Source organism: Aquarana catesbeiana, linkage group LG08, assembly GCF_042186555.1.
Source record: "Aquarana catesbeiana isolate 2022-GZ linkage group LG08, ASM4218655v1, whole genome shotgun sequence".
Lineage (NCBI taxonomy): Eukaryota > Metazoa > Chordata > Amphibia > Anura > Ranidae > Aquarana > Aquarana catesbeiana.
Genome location: NC_133331.1, coordinates 68,588,687 through 68,608,755, shown reverse-complemented (window position 1 = coordinate 68,608,755; position 20,069 = coordinate 68,588,687). Strand labels below are relative to the sequence as shown.

Sequence of the window (20,069 nt, the reverse complement as noted above, 5' to 3'; positions counted from 1 at the left end):
AGACAGTGAAACTGATCAAATCACCTGTGCAAAATAATGGAAATCCTGAAAACATGACCTGTTGGGGCGCCTTGAGGACTGGAGTTGAGAAACACTGGGGTACAGCGTAGCATAACCGCGTAATTGTCATTCGAAGAGTAACAGCACTGAAAGCTGAAAATTGGCCTGGGCAGAAAGGGGGTATAAGTGCCCAGTAAGCAAGTGTGGTTAATTGGAAAGTACGGGGTTTGGGGAGGAAGGAGTCAGCACAGAACCACCACAGAATGAGTAAAAATATTCATCTATGCCTTTTGTGGTAATACAGGTTAAGGGCAATTGGAATGAAGGAATATGGCCGCTTTCATTGTATAGCAGGCTGGGGGCGGATCAGTGACCAAACTGTATAGCTAAACTGTAGCAAGAAAAAGGTGGGGTCACCAGGCTGCCCTCTGGTGGAGGCGCCTGGATCACAAGACTGGCAGGATTACAACAGACACCGACAACACAGCACCTTCCCGCTCACCTGACGGAGCAGCCGGACAGATCCGGCAGGTACGGCAGCCGCTTTGTCTGGATGATGGAATCGTACAGGCTGGGCTGGAGGTTCTGCGCCACCACATTGGCCATGATGACGGAGAACAGCATGGGGAGGATGTGCGATATCTGACCGGTCAGCTCAAAACAGATAACGGCGGTGGAGACAGTGTGGGTGACGGCTCCCGTGAGTGCTGCCGCTCCTGAAAGAGGCGAAAGGAAATACTTATAACAAAAGCCAAACTGTAATGAAAAATATAATAAATTCATAAAGCAAAACTGTATAAACTGGGAATTCTGGGCTGAAGCCCAGGTTACTGACACAGAGGTTACTGCATACTGCGTGTCAATGAACAGATTTAGAGATATGGGCAACTGAAGTTATATGCAAATCTTGAGTCTAGTTTGGCTCCACCTCCTTTCACCTTTTTTATTAGGCAGTGAAATACCCATCACATTATGTCACCCCAACATTTTATACTCCTGATATGTGTATGTTGTACCATGTACTTGTGTTAAAAGGTATCCTGTTGTCTTTGCCTTTCTTCCTTTGTGTGAAATACCCGGTGACCCTGCCAGTCCCCCTGCTTTCCTATTTCAAACTGACCACGCTAGGCAGGGATACAATCCATCCCAGCGTGGTCAGTTTTCTTGCTGTGCTAGGAGAACAGCTTGCCTGTCCTCCAGTGGCCAACACTTGTGCTGACACGACCTCCTTACCAGCTCCTCACTGGGAAGATCAGTGTACTGTTTTTTTCTTTGCTTCCTGACACATGCTCCTACATTGGTTTCCATTGGTTATGTAATAAGATGAGACACTGAGATCCTGAGGAATGTAGAATTCAGCTTAACTTGCTTAGGAGAATAGCATACATGTGTGAGAACAGCATTACAGTAGAGAGCAGAGAGAAAAAAAATGTACTTCCTGTGCAGAATATGCAAACATATATAAACACACAGATGCTAGTATATTACAGCGCCATCTACAGTTCAGAGTGCATAGTACATGCTGTTGCACTTCCAACAGTCTCCGCCCCCCACTCTTCTGCAGAGAACAGAGGTTATGTGATCACTTATAAAAAAGGTCAATATCATTTTGTTTATATATAGACAAATGTTTTGCAGTTCATTTCTATTTTAGCCCTTTCGCTGCCAGGTCCACCTGATTGCTTGCATACACCCCTGGTGAGGCCTACCACCCTCGCCATGTATTCCAAGCTCAGCTCGCCCATCTGCAGGCCCGGGACCGACACGCCAGGTGCCAGCCGGTGGAGGGGAGGGTGGAGAGAAGACGTGTGACTTGTTGGTGACCTGGAAAGTGACACGTATGACTTCCAGATCACCCTGTCATTTCCACAGCAAGCATAGCCAGGAAGTAATGTATTGCAATTTGCAATTTGCATTGCAATACATCCAGTGGAGCCCAGAGGAGACATGTGGGGTTTAATTCTCATTAGAGAGAACCTGTCACCAAAAAAATCACCACATAGGGGACTCTTTGTCCCCCATGTGATAAAAAAAAAAGTGAAAAAAAAAAAAAAAGTTTCATTGCAAAAAAATATTGTTACTCCCAAGCACATAAGATCCACCCCTCCCACAAAAAAAATTTGGAGGCCCCCTGCCCCCACATATATGCAAGTACAAACGTAAATGCATACGTCGGGGGGCGCCTACACATGAGAATGTCGCTTGCAATACACGTTACAATACCCCGCACTTGCCGGAGTGAGCGCAATAATTGTAACACCAGACCTCCCCCATAACACTAAACTGATGACCTATAGGGGGCTTTTGAAGCATCATCTATAGAAAATATAGGGTACTGAAGTTTGTCACAATTTCACAGGCGCGCACACAAGTTTAAGGTTTGGCACGTTGAGTACCTATTTACCTCGACTTTTATATTTTACCAAAATTTGGGTGATTTATTGTGTTTGTTTAGGCTACTTTCACACTGGGGCAAGGCGTTGGCGTTTAACCACTTCAGCCCTGGACCATTATGCTGCCTAAGGACCAGAGGACTTTTTCCAATTTGGCATTGCGTCGCTTTAACTGCTAATTGCGTGGTCATGCAATGCTGTACCCAAACGAAATTTGTGTCCTTTTCTTCTCACAAATAGAGCTTTCTTTTGATGGTATTTGATCACCTCTGCGGTTTTTATTTTTTGTGCTATAAACGGAAAAAGACCGAAAATTTTGAAAAAAAATGATATTTTCTACTTTTTGTTATAAAAAAAATCAAATAAACTCAATTTTAGTCATACATTTAGGCCAAAATGTATTCGGCCACATGTCTTTGGTAAAAAAAATGTCAATAAGCGTATATTTATTGGTTTGCGCAAAAGTTATAGCACAAGCTAGGGTACATTTTCTGGAATTTACACAGCTTTTAGTTTATGACTGCCTATGTCATTTCTTGAGGTGCTAAAATGGCAGGGCAGTACAACCCCCCCCCCCCCAAATGACCCCATTTTGGAAAGTAGACACCCCAAGGAAATTGCTGAGAGGCATGTTGAGCCCATTGAATATTAATTTTTTTGTCCCAAGTGATTGAATAATGACAAAAAAAAAAAAATGACAAAAAGTTGTCACTAAATGATATATTGCTCACACAGGCCATGGGCATATGTGGAATTGCACCCCAAAATACATTTAGCTGCTTCTCCTGAGTACGGGGATACCACATGTGTGGGACTTTTTGGGAGCCTAGCCGCGTACGGGGCCCCGAAAACCAATCACCGCCTTCAGGATTTCTAAGGCTCGGTTCACACAGGGGCGACTTGTCAGGCAACCTAGTCGCCTGACAAGTCGCCTCCCGTTCTGTGCTACGGAACCGTTCTAATAGGAGCGACGCAAGTCGCTCCGACTTAGAAAAAGGTTCCTGTACTACTTTGGGGGCGACTTGCATAGACTTCTATGCAGAAGTCGTTTTGCAAGTCGCCTCGGAAGTCGTTTGCAGGTCGCCTCGCTGAGGCGACCTGCAAGTCGTGCCGCCCCTGTGTGAACCGGCACTGAGGGTGTAAATTTTTGATTTCACTCTATACTGCCTATCACAGTTTCGGAGGCCATGGAATGCCCAGGTGGCACAAAACCCCCCCAAATGACCCCATTTTGGAAAGTAGACACCCCAAGCTATTTGCTGAGAGGCATGGTGAGTATTTTGCAGCTCTCATTTGTTTTTGAAAATGAAGAAAGACAAGAAAAAACTTTTTTGTTTCTTTTTTCAATTTTCAAAACTTTGTGACAAAAATTGAGGTCTGCAAAATACTCACTATACCTCTCAGCAAATAGCTTGGGGTGTCTACTTTCCAAAATGGGGTCATTTGGGGGGTTTTGTGCCACCTGGGCATTCCATGGCCTCCGAAACTGTGATAGGCAGTGAAGAGTGAAATCAAAAATTTATGCCCTTAGAAAGCCTGAAGGCGGTGCTTGGTTTTCGGGGTCCCGTACGCGGCTAGGCTCCCAAAAAGTCTCACACATGTGGTATCCCCGTACTCAGGAGAAGCAACAGAATGTATTTTGGGGTGCAATTTCATATATTCCCATGGCATGTTTGAGCAATATATCATTTAGTGACAACTTTGTGCAAAAAAAAAAAAATTTGTCTTTTTCCCGCAACTTGTGTCACAATATAAAATATTCCATGGACTCGACATGCCTCTCAGCAAATAGCTTGGGGTGTCTACTTTCCAAAATGGGGTCATTTGGGGGTTGTGAACTGTCCTGGCATTTTATGCACAACATTTAGAAGCTTATGTCACACATCACCCACTCTTCTAACCACTTGAAGACAAAGCCCTTTCTGACACTTTTTATTATTTTAATATATTATTATTTTAATTATTTTTTTTTTGCAAGGAAATTACTTTGAATCCCCAAACATTATATATTTTTTTAAAGCAAATGCCCTACAGATTAAAATGGTGGGTGTTTCATTTTTTTTTTTCACACAGTATTTGCGCAGCGATTTTTCAAACGCATTTTTTGGGGAAAAAACACACTTTTTTAAATTTTAATGCACTAAAACACACTATATTGCCCAAATGTTTGATGCAATAAAAAAGATGATCTTAGGCCGAGTACATGGATACCAAACATGACATGCTTTAAAATTGCACAAAAACGTGCAGTGGCGACAAACTAAATACATTTTTAAAAGCCTTTAAAAGCCTTTACAGGTTACCACTTTAGATTTACAGAGGAGGTCTACTGCTAAAATTACTGCCCTCGATCTGACATTCGCGGTGACACCTCACATGCATGGCGCAATTGCTGTTTACATTTGACGCCAGACCGACGCTTGCGTTCGCCTTTGTGCGAGAGCAGGGGGGGACAGGGGTGCTTTTTTTTTTTTTCTTTCTTTATTATTTTTTTGCTTTTTTATCTTATTTTTAAACTGTTCCTTTCATTTTTTTTTTTAATCATTTTTATTGTTATCTCAGGGAATGTAAATATCCCCCATGATAGCAATAGGTAGTGACAGGTACTCTTTTTTGAAAAAATTGGGGTCTATTAGACCCTAGATCTCTCCTCTGCCCTCAAAGCATCTGACCACACCAAGATCGATGTGATAAAATGCTTTCCCAATTTCCCAATGGTGCTGTTTACATCCGGCGAAATCTAAGTCATGAAATGCTCGTAGCTTCCGGTTTCTTAGGCCATAGAGATGTTTGGAGCCACTCTGGTCTCTGATCAGCTCTATGGTAAGCTGGCCGAATCACCAGCTGCATTCTCAGGTTCCCTGTTGAGACAGGAGAGCCAGAGAAAAACACGGAAGACGGTGGTGGTGGGGGGGCATTCCCTCCCACTGCTTGTAAAAGCAGTCTAGAGGCTAATTAGCCACTAGGATTGATTTTACATGAAAGCCGACCGCTGGCTGAAAAGAATGATACCAAGATGATACCTAAACCTGCAGGCATCATTCAGGTATAACCACTCAAAGTCGTGAATGGCGTACCTGAAGACAAAAAAATGGTTAACAATAAAACACAGTAAACGGTAAGGTATAAAAAATTGCATACCTGAAAAGCAAACATGGTAAAACATAATAACAATAAAACATTGCAAAATAGAATACAATAAAAAAGAGCAGAACAATAGAGAGAGAATAGAGAGAGAGAGAGAACAATAAAACGACAACAATTTTTTAAAATTTTATATATATATATATATATATATATATATATATATATATATATATATATATATATATATATTTTTACACTTTTTTTGTAACTAACTTTTATAACTGTAACCAGTTCCAGGTTCGGGTCTCTCAAAATGCGATAGCATCTTGGGAGACCCTGTGAAAGTGTGCCTAGTCTGTGGAATGCTGTACTCTACGCTAATACTCAACTAGTGAATGGTAGCGTTCAAAACATTCACCAATGCAAAGACCAGGATTGTCAGGACAGGAGGGACAATAATAGTGGGTGTCACGCCTATATCCGCGCTTGCTGCAGACACGACATCTTTTTTGGGGGGCGTTGGGTAGGGGTACTCGGGAGGACATAAAGAAAATGCCTCTCATGCAGCCGACTGCATTTGGTTGGGGATGTGAATGGGGGAAGTACGGTCCCTGCAGAAGTGGTGGTGGTTTCCCAATTAGGACTGGCGAATGCAGCAGGAAGGGCACTATGGGCACGACGGGCCTGTGTTTGTCTTCTTCTTGGTGGCAGCGGGACACTACTTGTGCTTGCCACCTCACCAGCTTGAACTGCACTTATGGGACTCGCCACGTCACCAAGTGTTACTGCAGTGCTGGTTTGACTATGACCGGGGTGTACTAGGCCGCTGGTGCTTGCCAGTTCACCAAAACGCTACCAAAAAAACTGTTAGCGATCGCAGGGATCAGGCCTGACTCTGCGAACGCTGCAGTTATGCGTTTAGTGTTTTGTAAGTGACAGTGATCGATCGATACTGCACTTGGGTGGGCCGGGCGGAGGGGCAAAAAGCAGGTGCTAGCAGGTATCTGGGCTGATCCCACTAACACTGCGTTTTTGGGAACCCTAAACTGCTGGGGACGCTAGTATAGATCTAATCGGATCAGATATTGATCCGTTCAGATACTATACCACTAAGGGAGGCGTATGCTGCGTGCGTGGGTGTTAGCGGTACTGGCGCTAACCTGACGCCTGGGGCTGGTGCTTGCCAGTTCACCAAAACGCTACCAAAAAAACTGTTAGCGATCGCAGGGATCAGGCCTGACTCTGCGAACGCTGCAGTTATACGTTTAGTGTTTTGTAAGTGACAGTGATCGATCGATACTGCACTTGGGTGGGCTGGGCTGGGCTGGGCGGAGGGGCAAAACGCAGGTGCTAGCAGGTATCTGGGCTGATCCCGCTAACACTGCATTTTTGGGAACCCTAAACTGCTGGGGACGCTAGTATAGATCTGATCGGATCAGATATTGATCCGTTCAGATACTATACCACTAAGGGAGGCGTATGCTGCGTGTGTGGGTATTAGCGGTACTGGCGCTAATCTGACACTGACCTGGGGCGGCGCATATCACCGCCGGGTGATCAGGGGGCTAAACCTTTATTCGGTAATAAACGGCGGGTGTCCTGACACTATAAAAAATGAACGAACTAACCAGCGTCACCCGTAACACTTATACGGTGATCAGTGGTGAAAGGGTTAACTAGGGGGCAATCAAGGGGTTAAAACATTTATTGGGTAGTATATGGGGGTCCCTGTCGCTGACGGCGAACCTAAATATTTACCTCCCTAACTAGCGTCACCAGCGACACTAATACAGCGATCAGAAAAATGATCGCTTAGCGACACTGGCGACAGGGGGTGATCAAGGGGTTAAAACTTTATTAGGGGGGGTTAGGGGGGTACCCTAGACCTAAAGGGGGCTAATACTAACTGCCCTAACACAGTAACTGTCACAAACTGACACCATGCAGTAATCAGAAAAAAAAAAACCTGCTTGGTGTCAGTGTGACAGGGAGGGGGGGGGGGGGGTGATTGGGGGTGTTTTGTGTGCCTGGCATGTTCTACTGTATGTGTGTGTGTTGGTGCACTCACATTGATGTCTTCTCTTCTCGGCGCCGGAACGGAAAATACCGAGCCGAGGAGAGATGACATTATTTCTTTTGCTGCTGTTTAGCATACAGCAGCAAAGGAATGTTCTGATTGGCCGGCGGCGATCGCGAGGGGGGGGCCACGAATGGATGGCCTCCCCCTCACCTCCGATCACCGGGGGACAAAAGAGGACCACCTCGGGCTCCGATCGGACCCCCCACCCGCGGGAGGCAGATCACGTATATGTACATGATTCTGCCTGCCCGTGCCGCCTTGTCGACGTACATCGGCGTGAGGCGGTCCTTAAGTGGTTAAATGGCGATATTTTTAGCGCCACTTTACCGCCGTTATATCTGTGCTATGCGGCCGCTAGTGGGGAGGTTTTAACCCCCGCTAGCAGCCGCATAGCACTGCGCCTTTTTTTTACCGTCCTGCAAGCGCATCGCTCCAGTATGAAAGCACTTGGGCTTTCACACTGGAGAGACGGGAGAGGCTCTTTACAGTCGCTATTTTAAGCGATGTAGCGCCTGTAAAGCGCCTCAGTGTGAAAGTAGCCTTACCCTAAAGTTCACTTTTAGTGTGTTTTTTACTTACATTTTTAATTTCCTAGACCTTTGTGGTAATATCATACATACAAAAATTGGAACTACCACTATTTTTATTTTATAGGGTGTCTGCTTTCAGAAAATATATAATGTTTGGGGGTTTTGTGTAATCTTCAGGCCTAAAATAATTTTTTAAACATGTGAACAAAAAAAGCAAAAACGGCTCTGGCAGCGAAAAGGTGGGAGGTGTGCTGTGTTTGTGTCCGACCCTTCGCTGTCAGCTATGCCATGCTGAATAGGAGTACAAACAAGCTATGTGTAGTTGTTGTTCTTCCAAGCATCTAAGACAGATAGAGGCATATTTAAAAAAAAAAATGCATAGCAGTCCCTGCCTCGAAAAGATTTCCCTGTGCAAATGGGTCATAATGAAATGTTCTCAGGCAATACTCTCTGCAGATCTAATGTGTGACTGCAGAAAATACCATGTTAGGGCCACTAGATGGCGCAGACTATCATTGGAAATAAGCGTGCTCTTCAGCGCTATCTAATGGTTCTAATGCAGTATTTTCCGCATTCACACATTCGAATTGCAGAGAATATAGCCTGAGAACATTCAACGGACAAATTGCTATGCAGATTTCCTTTATAAATACACCCCTAAAGCCTCGTACACATGATCGTATTTTCCGACGGGAATTGTGTGATGACAGGCTGTTGGCGGAAAATCCGACCGTTTGTACGCTCCATTGGACGTCGGATTTTCCACGGACAAATGTTAGATAACAGGTTTTAAAATTTTCTGTTGTCGGATTTTCTGAGCGTGTGTACACAAGTCTGTCAGACAAAAGTCCAAAGTACACGCATGCTCGGAAGCAAGGACTAGCCAGAAGCGATCGGTCTTGTAAACTAGCGTTTGTAATGGAGAATTAACATTCGTGACGTGGCAAATTATGAAATCTCGAAATGCAGCGCACAATTCTCTTCTTCTTTATTGGGATAATAATGAAGCTGCTTTGCTGGTGATACTGATGGAGTTATTGCAAACAAATTTTCAAAGGATTTTTTTTTCTAGTGATTTCAAGAATAATATTATTATGCTTTTTTTTTTTTTTTTTTTTTTTTTTTGGGCAAGTTACCACAACACCATTATCCCGCAGTTTTTAAGATCAAAGATACAACTATGTTGGTGTCCCTTGTTAATTTTACATTGTATTTTTTAAAAATGTAACTGCCTACTCCCAAACTGTCATTTGAAGTAAAACACAGAGCCAAGTATTATTCTACATGATTTTTTATTGTGCATTAAAAAAAGAAAACAAATAAAATTAGACATGCTATCTGCCAATAGAACTTAACCAAAAAGTGCATTCCATGCATCCAAAAATATAGAAAATATACCAAATCAAATCATTATTCAACCAAAAAATAAAATAAAAGCCTCATGCATGTGTCCTGCTTCTTAATATAGGGGGTCAGCAATGCCAAAAGTTGGTGAAAGCAGGGGTCCTTCATCCGGAGATAATTCCGAAAATCATCTGGATTATTCTCCTGGAGCTCCCACAGCAAAGGCATATGACATAATTGGTCACGATTAATAAAGCAACCAATTTTTGGTCAAAGAAATTCTCCTCCTCCTGTTCCTGGACTGGACTTGGGTCAAAGCAATAACTCCAAGGCCAATAATAAATAACACGTTATCTCCTCCGATTCCGCAACATGTCTGGTTGACGAACGGCCATTCAGAAACAAACTGAAAAGCGCGAAATGAAAAGCGCTAAATGAAAAGCGTGAATCGACACTCACCAAACTTCTACTAACAGGAATTTAGCAGAAGGAGCCCAAAGGGTGGCGCTAAAGAGCTGAAAAACTACGTAGTATGTCACTAACGTGTGTGTTGGCCGACAATTCCTTGCCATTTGTATGCAAAACAAAATCCAGGGACACGCCTTTGGACAAAAGTCTGAGGTTTTGTCTGTGGAAAATCCGATCGTGTGTACAAGGCTTTAGAATCAGGGGAACCTCGTAAACAGCATTTTTTTTCCCCAGAAACGTTTGTTCCTCTAGGCCCAAGAATCTAGGGTTATAGTATGGAACTGGTTCAGATGAAAAAAAAAACCCTAGCGGCATTCTTTTATTTAATCGTAGAGATTTAATAACCTTTCACTGCGTTGCATAATAATTAGTCCCATCAGATGTTAATAACTCATTCTTTTTCACTAATTACTTGTAGCCTCCATAAAACTCACACTGTTCCTGAATAGTGATGATTAGCTAATTAGGCGAGCAAGTTCAACCTTTCTCAGCAACACTTATTATGATCTAGATATAAAGCGTGGGCAACACAGTAGCACAGTGATTAGTACTGTGGACTTGCAGCGCTGGGGTCCTGGTTTCAGTTCCTACTAGTGATACATTCTGTATAAAGTTTCTATGTCCCCCCCCACCCAGTTTGTGTGGGATGCCTTCATCAATCAAAACCACACGGGGGATATTAACAAAGTGGAAAATAAACAATGTGCTAGTCATTTGCCATTTAAAGCAATTTGCAGATTTTTATGAACACAAACTCTTGTTTTGCATGAACAAGTCTTAGCTGAATCCAATGAGAAAGTCAGGGAGCAGTAAGATTCACCGCATTTCTAGTACGACTAATCAAAACACTTGCTGACCTTGATCGCTTTTAACTGCTTGCTGTCCGCCACATACAAGGCGGCAGCTGTGCGTCGCCTTACGTATATATATGTCATTCCGGACTATCGCCCACAGGGGGCATGCGCGTGCACTGCCCCTGGGCCGCTTCTGCTGTGATAATTCGCAGCAGAAGCTGATCTGTGAGTTCTAGGCACTCGATTTCCTCCGGCACCCGCCGATCATCTGCCATACACAGAGAACTGAGATTATGCCTGGGGGGGGGGAGGAATGGATTCTGTGTTCCTGATATGCAGGGATTAGAATCCATTACTTTCCCTAGTAAAAACACCACACAGGTAACACACACACACTGGCTAGGCACACATTTAACCTTTTGATTGCCCCTGATGTTAACCCCTTCCCGGCCAGTGTCATTAGTACAGTGACAGTGCATATTTTTTAGCACTGATCACTGTATTGGTGTCACTGGTCCCCAAAAAGTGTCCGATTGTCCACTGCAATGTCGCAGTCCCGTTATGAGTCGCTGATCACCGCCATTACTAGTAAAAAAAAGAAATAAAAATTCCATAAATATATCCCATAGTTTTTAGACACTATAATGTTCGCATAAACCAATCTATATGTGCTTATTGGTACTTTTTTTTTTTTTACCAAAAATATGTAGCAGAATACATATTGGCCTAAATTTATGAAGACATTAGATTTTTTACATTTTTTTAATTTTTCTAAATTGTCTGTGATCAAATCCTACCAAAAGATTTTCCCTATTTGTGGGAAAAAAAGGACATAAATATTATTTGGATACAACGTCACAAGACCACGCAATTGTCAGTTAAAGTAATGTAGTGCCATATCACAAAAAGTGGCCTGGAGGGGGGTAAGTCTTCTGGAGAATATCAAATCACTGATATAAGCACATGGAAAACAACAATGAATCTTTCTTATTTGCTACCTTTTAGTCTTTTAAATGTACCATTAAAAATATTTTTATATCCGTTCAATAAGTGCAATAAAAAAAAATGGTTGATCCTGTCAGAAGTGACTTGAGCTGATAACTGCCCGCGCTGCACTTTTATCAGTTACATTGTTTCCAGCTTTCTCTGTGGACTCTAAAACACCTCACTTCTATGTTATAGTTAATATGAGAAGGGGATGTGTTCTGTAGTTCTAGCACACTTCCTGTCCTAGGGTGACATTGCATAGATACAGTACAGTGAATCGACATTGTCACCTTAGGCTCCGGTTCACACCTATGCAGTTTGCTTTTGATCCGTTTCTGCAGTGCTTTTTGTGGTGCATTTTGCATTTTTTGCACATTTTATGATGCGTTTTGCATTCTTTGTGCTTTTTTTTCTTTGCCTAATTTGTTGGATTAAAAAACACGAAAAGCAAATTGCGGCAAAAACGCACTATGTATTTACCTGCAGCTTCTCCATTGAAGTCTATTGAACCAAAAACGCACCGTTTTGCTTTAAAAAAGTCCCTAACCCTTTCCAAAAACACAACGCTGAAAAAAGCATGGATGTGAATGTGTCCCATAGGAAACCATGTTAAATGGACTGTAGTGCATTTCTGCAAAAAGCATTAAAAAATGCATAGGTGTGAACCGAGCCTTACAGCTGACAATAGGCAGATCTATCCAGCTATTAGCAGGTTGTTTTGATAGGGGAATCCCTCCCAGTGCGCTATTGTATTCTGACAGTGGGGAAACCTCCTGCTGTCAGAATACAATAGCGCAGTGGGAGGGATTCCCCTATCAAAACAGCCTGCCTACAGATAGATTGAGCATTTTTCTTTCCTTCAACCATGGGTTGAAGGAAAGAAAATGATGTAATGTGTGGGCAGCCTAAGACAGAATGTGTGTTACTGGGAGGATCACCGGGTGAAAATAAAAGGAATAAAAAGTCTGAAAAAGGAAAACTAATGGAGTCACCACATCTAAGGACTGATGAGCTGAAATATATTTCTCTTGAGGTTATTTCCTCAATAATTCCTGTGGAAGCTTACTGTGCATGATCCTGATCTTTAGTTCAATGCTGACTATACATATGGCAACCATATTGAAAGGCTGACCCTCGATTTAAACTGTGCTCTTTGTTGGTTCTCATCCTACCTATCCAACCGCACCTTCAGTATCAATTGCAATTCTACTTCCTCCTCTTCTCTTCCTTTCTCCATTGGGGTCCCTCAAGGTTTTGTTCTTGTACCTCTCCGATTTTCGATCTACACCTCCTCCCTGGGTCACCTGATAGCCTCCCATGGCTTTCAATATAATTTCTACGTTGACGACACCCAAATCTATCTCTCCACCCCTCAGTTCACTCCATCAGTTCCTTCACACATCACCAACAGACATATCTGTCTGGATGTCTCACCACTTCCTCAAACTTAACTAACCAAAACCAAGCTCATAATATTTCCTCCCCCACGTGCCTCTTCCCCTGACTTTTCTCTTAAGAGCAATGGCACAACCATCCACCCACCCCCACATGCCAGGGTGCTAGGTGTTATCCTGGACTCTGAACTCTCCTTTTGGCCCCACATCCAATCACTTTCCAAAGTTTGCCGCCTCAACCTTCGCAACATTTCAAAAATACTCCCCTTCCTAACCAATGACACTACAAAGCTTCTAATCCACTCCATGGTTGTCTCTCGCCTCGACTACTGCAACTCATGGGCTTACCTTTAAATAGGCTATCCCCCCTTCAGTCCATCATGAATGCTGCCGCCAGGCTCCTCCACCTTTCCAGCCGCTCAGCGTCTGCTTCCTCACTCTGTCAATCCCTTCATTGGCTTCCACTCACCCAACAAATTAAATTCAAAATACTAACAATAATTTACAAAGCCATCCAGAGCTCTGCGCCCAACTACATCACTAGCCTAGAGAAAGGAAGAAAAATCCTGGACGGCCGCACACAGTGAAAAAGAGGCACCTTTATTGTGACAAAAATGACCAGAACAGGTCACATAAAAAGTGGATGTAACAGGACAGCAGCTAACGCGTTTCACATCTACTGATGCTTACTCATATGCACCTCCAGCACTCCAGCACTGAATATACAGTGCCTTGAAAAAGTATTCATACCCCTTGAAATTTTCCATATCTTGTCATTTTACAACCAAAGACGTAAATGTATTTTATTGGGATTGTGATAGACCAACACAAAGTGGCACATAAGTTTGAAGTGGAAGGAAAATGATAAATGTTTTTCAAATTTTTTTACAAATACATATGTGAAAAGTGTGGGGTGCATTTGTATTCAGCCCCCTTTACTCTGATACCCCTAACTAAAATCTAGTGGAACCAATTGCCTTCAGAAGTTACCTAATTAGTAAACAGAGTCCACCTGTGTGTAATTTATTCTCAGGATAAATACAGCTGTTCTGTGAAGCCCTCAGAGAGGTTTGTTAGATACCTTTAGTGAACAAACAGCATCATGAAATCCAACTAAAACACCAGTCAGGTCAGGGATAAAGTTCTGGAGAAGTTTAAAGCAGGATTAGGTTATAAAAAAATATCCCAAGCTTTTAACATCTCACAGTTCACTGTTCAAACCATCATCTGAAAATGGAAAGAGTATGGCACAACTGCAAACCTACCAAGACATGGCCGTCCACCTAAACTGACAGGCCGGGCAAGGAGAGCATTAATCAGAGAAGCAGCCAAGAGGTCCATGGTAACTCTGGAGGAGCTGCAGAGATCCACAGCTCAGGTGGGAGAATCTGTCCACAGGACAACTATTAGTCGTGCAAAACTGGCCTTTATGGAAGAGTGGCAAGAAGAAAGACATTGTTGAAAGAAAGTCATAAGAAGTCCTGTTTGCAGGTTGCGAGAAGCCATGTGGGGGACACAGCAAACATGTGGAAGAAGGTGCTCTGGTCAGATGAGACCAAAATCGAACTTTTTGACCTAAAAGCAAAACGCTATGTGTGGTGGAAAACTAACACTGGACACCACCCTGAACACACCATCCCCACCGTGAAACATAGTGGTGGCAGCATCATGTTGTGTGGATGCTTTTCTTCAACAGGGACAGGGAAGCTGGTCAGAGTTGATGGGAAGATGGATGGAGCCAAATACAGGGCGATCTTAGAAGAAAACCTGCTAGAGTCTGCAAAAGACTTGAGACTGGGGCAGAGGTTCATCTTCCAGCAGGACAACAACCCTAAACATACAGCCAGAGCTACAATGGAATGGTTTAGATCAAAGCATATTCATGTGTTAGAATGGCCAGTCAAAGTCCAGACCTAAATCCAATTGAGAATCTGTGGCAAGACTTGAAAATTGCTGTTCACAGACGCTCTCCATCCAGTCTGACAGAGCTTGAGCTATTTTGCAAGGAAGAATGGGCAATAATGTCACTCTCTAGATGTGCAAAGCTGGTAGAGACATCCCCAAAAAGACTTGCAGCTGTAATCACAGGGAAAGGTGGTTCTACAAAGTATTGATTCAGGGGGGCTGAATACAAATACACACCACACTTTTCACATATTTATTTGTAAAACAATTGGAAAACCATTTATCATTTTCCTTCCACTTCACAATTATGTACCACTTTGTGTTGGTCTATCACATAAAATCCCAATAAAATACATTTGCTTTTTTGGTTGTAACATGACAAAATGTGGAAAATTTCAAAGGGTGTGAATACTTTTTCAATGCACTGTATGTAAAGGCAAGGGGTGCCGAGGTGTCTATTGTTGCTGGGGAGGTCTATTGCTGCTGGGGGGGGGGGGTTCTTATGTTGCTGGGGGGTCCATTGTTGCTAGAAGGTCTACTGTTGAGGGAGGGGTCTATTCATGCTGGCTGCTGGGAGATCTATTTCTGCTGATGGAGGTGTTTTGCTGCAGGGCAGTATCTATTTGTGGTGGAAGGAGTATTTTGCTTCAGGGGTCTACTGTTGCTGGCTGTAGGGGATCTATTTTACTGCTTTTCTTATTACTAATAACACATTCAATGCAAGTTACTTAGTGTAGAACCCTGATGTTTAGGCATGGTTGCTATTAAATTTATTTGCCAAGTGATAGTTGCCTTGACCAGTTGTTAGGAGGTCAAGTGATTTTACCCTAATTCTGGAATTGCTGCACTTCTCTCTTCTGTCACTAGATGACCGGGTATCTGGTGACATTAGATAAGACAAGGGCACCGAAAGGACAGATTAGGAATGAATGGGGTGTCTCGGCCAATGGGCAGGGATTTTCTTGGGTCCCTTGGCCTGCTGGGAGCGCCTATTTATTTGGGTGGAGTCAGGTGATCGGGGTTCTGTGCCACCTGGACGGCTGCCTGGGTGGATGTGTGTCGTATTGCCCCGGGCTGCTAGGCCAGAAACCTAAGGCGGGGTGATGCTTGAGGAAGATACTGAGTACTACAGTGAAAGAGCTCAGGGGATCCAGTGGCTAGTGGATCTGAAGTCTAGTTAGAGAGACTGGGAGCTTGTTGAGTGAAGACCCACATTCAGTGTGTGTGGGGTAAAGAGAACTGTTCATGTTGCAGATAGTTGAATACTTTACCGTTAGTAACAGCTACAAGATTGTTGCCATAGGAGACAGCGGTCCTACCTATACAGAAGTGGTGTCCGGCTTGAGGCCTTCACCTGTATAGCTATCTACCTATAGAAGTCTCGGAGTCTCCCAATTAACATTGCATCTACCTAAGGGTGTCCTGGCCCTAATCCTCTCTCCCACAGTTCTGTTTAGGAGACAATAAATCTCTTTGCATTCAAAAAGTGTCTGTGCCCACCTCTTCATCTTTCATTACACCCACCATGCCTTGTAACCCAGGCTACATTGAAGGATGTCAGCTGTCCTTAACTCTGGAGGTCACCATTGGGCTTCAGGGGCCCCAGCACTTTGCTACATTAGCAATACAAAATGATACATAGTTCTGTATTCTCTAAAAGGAGTGGTACTGGAGGTGGTAGGGGGTGGAACCAAGGGATGGTGCTTGGGGGTGAGTAGGGCTCAGAGATAAGGGGTGACTCAGATAAGAGGAGTACCAGCACCTGTTTTCTTAGAAACAAAGCCCTGTGTGTGTTTGTATAAAAATACTGTATATAGCATAAGATATTGTAAGCACTACTCAAAGGCCTTCTATAGATTGTGCTCATTGTTGATCCATGGAAGGCCTTTGGGTAGCCCCTACAATATATTTTGTTGCAGTATTCTTCTCATATAGAGCACCAAGGTATTTATCTTGGATGGAGTGCTAATATATACTGTACATGTATATACTGTAGATATCGACACAACATTTCAGTCTGTGGATAGTTACCAATCACAGCGTATCCCCCGGGTAAAATCTTATACACAATTCCATCAAACAAGATTCCATTCGGAAAGAGGAAAGCCATCAACTCCCCGACAATTCTTCCAAAAGCGGCACCTGGTTGGGAGTAAGATAAAGTCAACGGATGTCCAATTTATCAGAATGTTGTTAGCTACAAGAGCCTAGTGGTCCCTTTATAGGATGTCGCTTTCACAAAAATGAGCATTAACCAATCATCTAGCTGCAACTAATCACATAAAGCATGCGGACATGGTCAAGTGGAGCGTCCCTCCCCCAAATATTTACATGAGGTAAGCAGCTTTGACCTCAGACATAGTTGTCTCCAAGTTTGTGAGTGCGATAGAAACTGTTCACATATGGAATATTGATGAAAATGGGCTACAGCAGCAGACAACCACTCCAGGTTCCTCTACTATCGGCTAAGAACAGATATATGGGACTACAGCAGGTAAAGTATCAAAACTGAAAACTCAATTTTTCTGAAGTGTGTGACTGGTACAAGATGGATTCTGATTGGCTGGTACAGTTATTGCTTTTTGCACTAGTTTACACTAGTGGTAGCCCTCTGAAGAGCGGTCTGCAGTGGGTTGCTTTTCAGAGAGCGTTTGACAGACGATGAGGAGGTGTTGCCTCCTCGCTGCCTTTTTTAACCCCTAACAGCTTGTACCACTTTACTGCAATCACATGCATTGCACACAGTTGCATCACAGCCCTATTCACTTGAATGGGTTGCGTTTGGCAGGTGGTACTGTCCACCAAACGCAACAGGGGGGATAATTTCTGCCCTGTGGATACCCCTAAGCCATTACAGCTTAGGGGGTGGTAAAATTGGGTGCAAGTGCAGTGCTCACAACAGGGAAACTATTTGCAAATCAGAGATGGAATCCAAAATCGAGTTGTCTGGCTCAAAAGTCCCCTGTCCATTAAATGTAACAATCCGCAAAAGGTAGAGCCAGCAACTCCAAAATCCATATGCAAACCTTTATTGATACATGATAGTGAGATACAAACAGCTAACACGTTTCGGCAGATACCCTTGATTATTTTTCTGCGCCCCCAGCCGCAAGTGTAAACTAGATCTTAGCACTTTATTTTTTACACTTTGTTAATAAATTAGTCTCACTGTGACTTAGAAGTCAGACAGTAGAACAGGTAAGATGTACAACATGACTTTTTCTCTGCACTATATATTTACTGTTTCATAATGCAAAGCCATAAAAACCACAAAACACTGGAGAGGTATGTTCTATTCCTTGTGTCTTCTGCTTACCCAGGACAAACACTGGCATAAAGGCCCCGCAGGGTATGGGCATCGTAGTCGCAATGACAGACATCAGAAACTGAAAACAAAACACCATTGGATTACTGTTGGTAAAGCCCTTCAGTTGAAATCATCTAAACATATGTCAGATGGATCAAAAACAAAAGGTGTTCAAAGTTTTCTGTCTAAAAAGGCCAGCATGCGCTCTACATTGTTGTTGGTAAATCTATAAGAGATACTCAAGCCATGCCATAATCCCAAATCATGTGAGTTGACCATGTGATCCGTCTGTGAAGGATCTCATTTACCCAGGTCATGGTATATCTAGTTCTAGTTGATCATATTGAACCTGACTTGTTCAAGTCACTTTTTCAGTTCTGAGTGTCATGAACAAATCCCGACTTTTACATCTATACTGGTAACATCAATACCTTAATCCAATCGCCATGGAACACCTCTACCTCAGTGAGTTGGCAACAATTTACACCATTCCTTCACATGTATTTCACCCCCAAAGAACCCTTGAAATAATATTCAGGTCTATGGGAAGCCATGCTAAAACCAATTCATGGGTTGGTCAGTGAGAAGAATGCCTCTTACATTGTTGTTCAGAATGCCACCCTTAGAACACCTAAAAGGCAGGGGCGGACTGACCATTCGGGCTCTCGGGCACTGCCCGAGGGCCCCATGCCACTAAGGGGCCCCATCAGGGTTGCCAGCCTCAATAAAACCAAGGACAGTATGTAAAAATCTGTGTTTTTTTAAAAATCCCAAGATTATAGCTACCCCACCTCTCCAGTACCTTTTCAGTGTTTGTATGTGCATTCTGTGTGTGTATATTGTGTGTCTGTGTGTGTATACTGTATGTGTGTGTGTATACTGTGTGGCCCCATAATCTATTGCCAGGGGGCCCCATAATCTCCTATTGCCTGGGGGCCCCATAATCTTCTCCTATTGCCCGGGGGCCCCATAATCTCCTATTGCCCGGAGGCCCCATGAGTTGTCAGTCCGCCCCTGCCTAAAGGGATCACTGATGTCAAACTGCTAGCTTTAATTTAAGTGGCATTAGACCTGGAGTTTTGCAGGCATCGTAAAATGGGAGGACAATCAACCACAGCTCAAGGAAACCCCTAGCAACCCCTGAAGGAATAAACTATAAGGAACCATCCATTTATAGGTGTATGATATGCCTGCTGCTAATCCAAATATCTGTGTATAAAACAGTTATCATAATGAAAATACAAAAGAAGTTAGCGCTAGGTGTCAATATCGTGACAAATTAAGTACCATCAAAAATACATAGCTTCCTGAAGACGATGACGGTGAAACACCTTGAGGCGGTGTTACGTAGCCACCTTCGGCACTTCCGGTGACGTCATTTCTGGACAGGGAACCATACAACGTTTCTGGATGTCAGAGAAGTGGCGGTTGGCTTACTAATATTTGAGACATTGCTGGAATTCTCTGGGTGCCGATCTAGGCACTGGAACATGTGAGTGTTATTTTACCTTCTTTGCGGATGTGAAATTAGTAATTTGAATAAACTGGTTGCAAAATGATGCTGCCCTGTGGTTCTTGTATGGGCTGACTACTTTGTACATCTGGGAGCAGTGACAGGTGGATCAGATGGACCTGGTTAAAATGTCTGGTGAGTCTCAGTGTGTAGGGGGGAGACAATGGGACCACTGAAGAGCACGTTGAGTGGCATTATATTGTATGGAGTGTGTGGATCACAGTGATTCACTGTAGAAGGATTATTATTATTATTGATCACTTTTGT

General features: G+C 43.3%; 1 protein-coding gene across 1 annotated transcript in view; it reads right to left on the bottom strand.

The window, feature by feature from the left end:
* The window catches only part of CLCN1 (chloride voltage-gated channel 1), a 162,519-nt gene that overhangs the window by 45,429 nt on the left and 97,021 nt on the right, over window positions 1-20,069 (bottom strand). The window contains exons 13-15 of the mRNA XM_073595939.1: window positions 18,299-18,368; window positions 17,014-17,124; window positions 503-716 (exon numbers count right to left, since the gene is read on the bottom strand). Of these exons, the coding sequence (XP_073452040.1) occupies window positions 503-716; window positions 17,014-17,124; window positions 18,299-18,368 (395 nt within the window). The remainder of the gene's footprint in view (window positions 1-502; window positions 717-17,013; window positions 17,125-18,298; window positions 18,369-20,069) is intronic.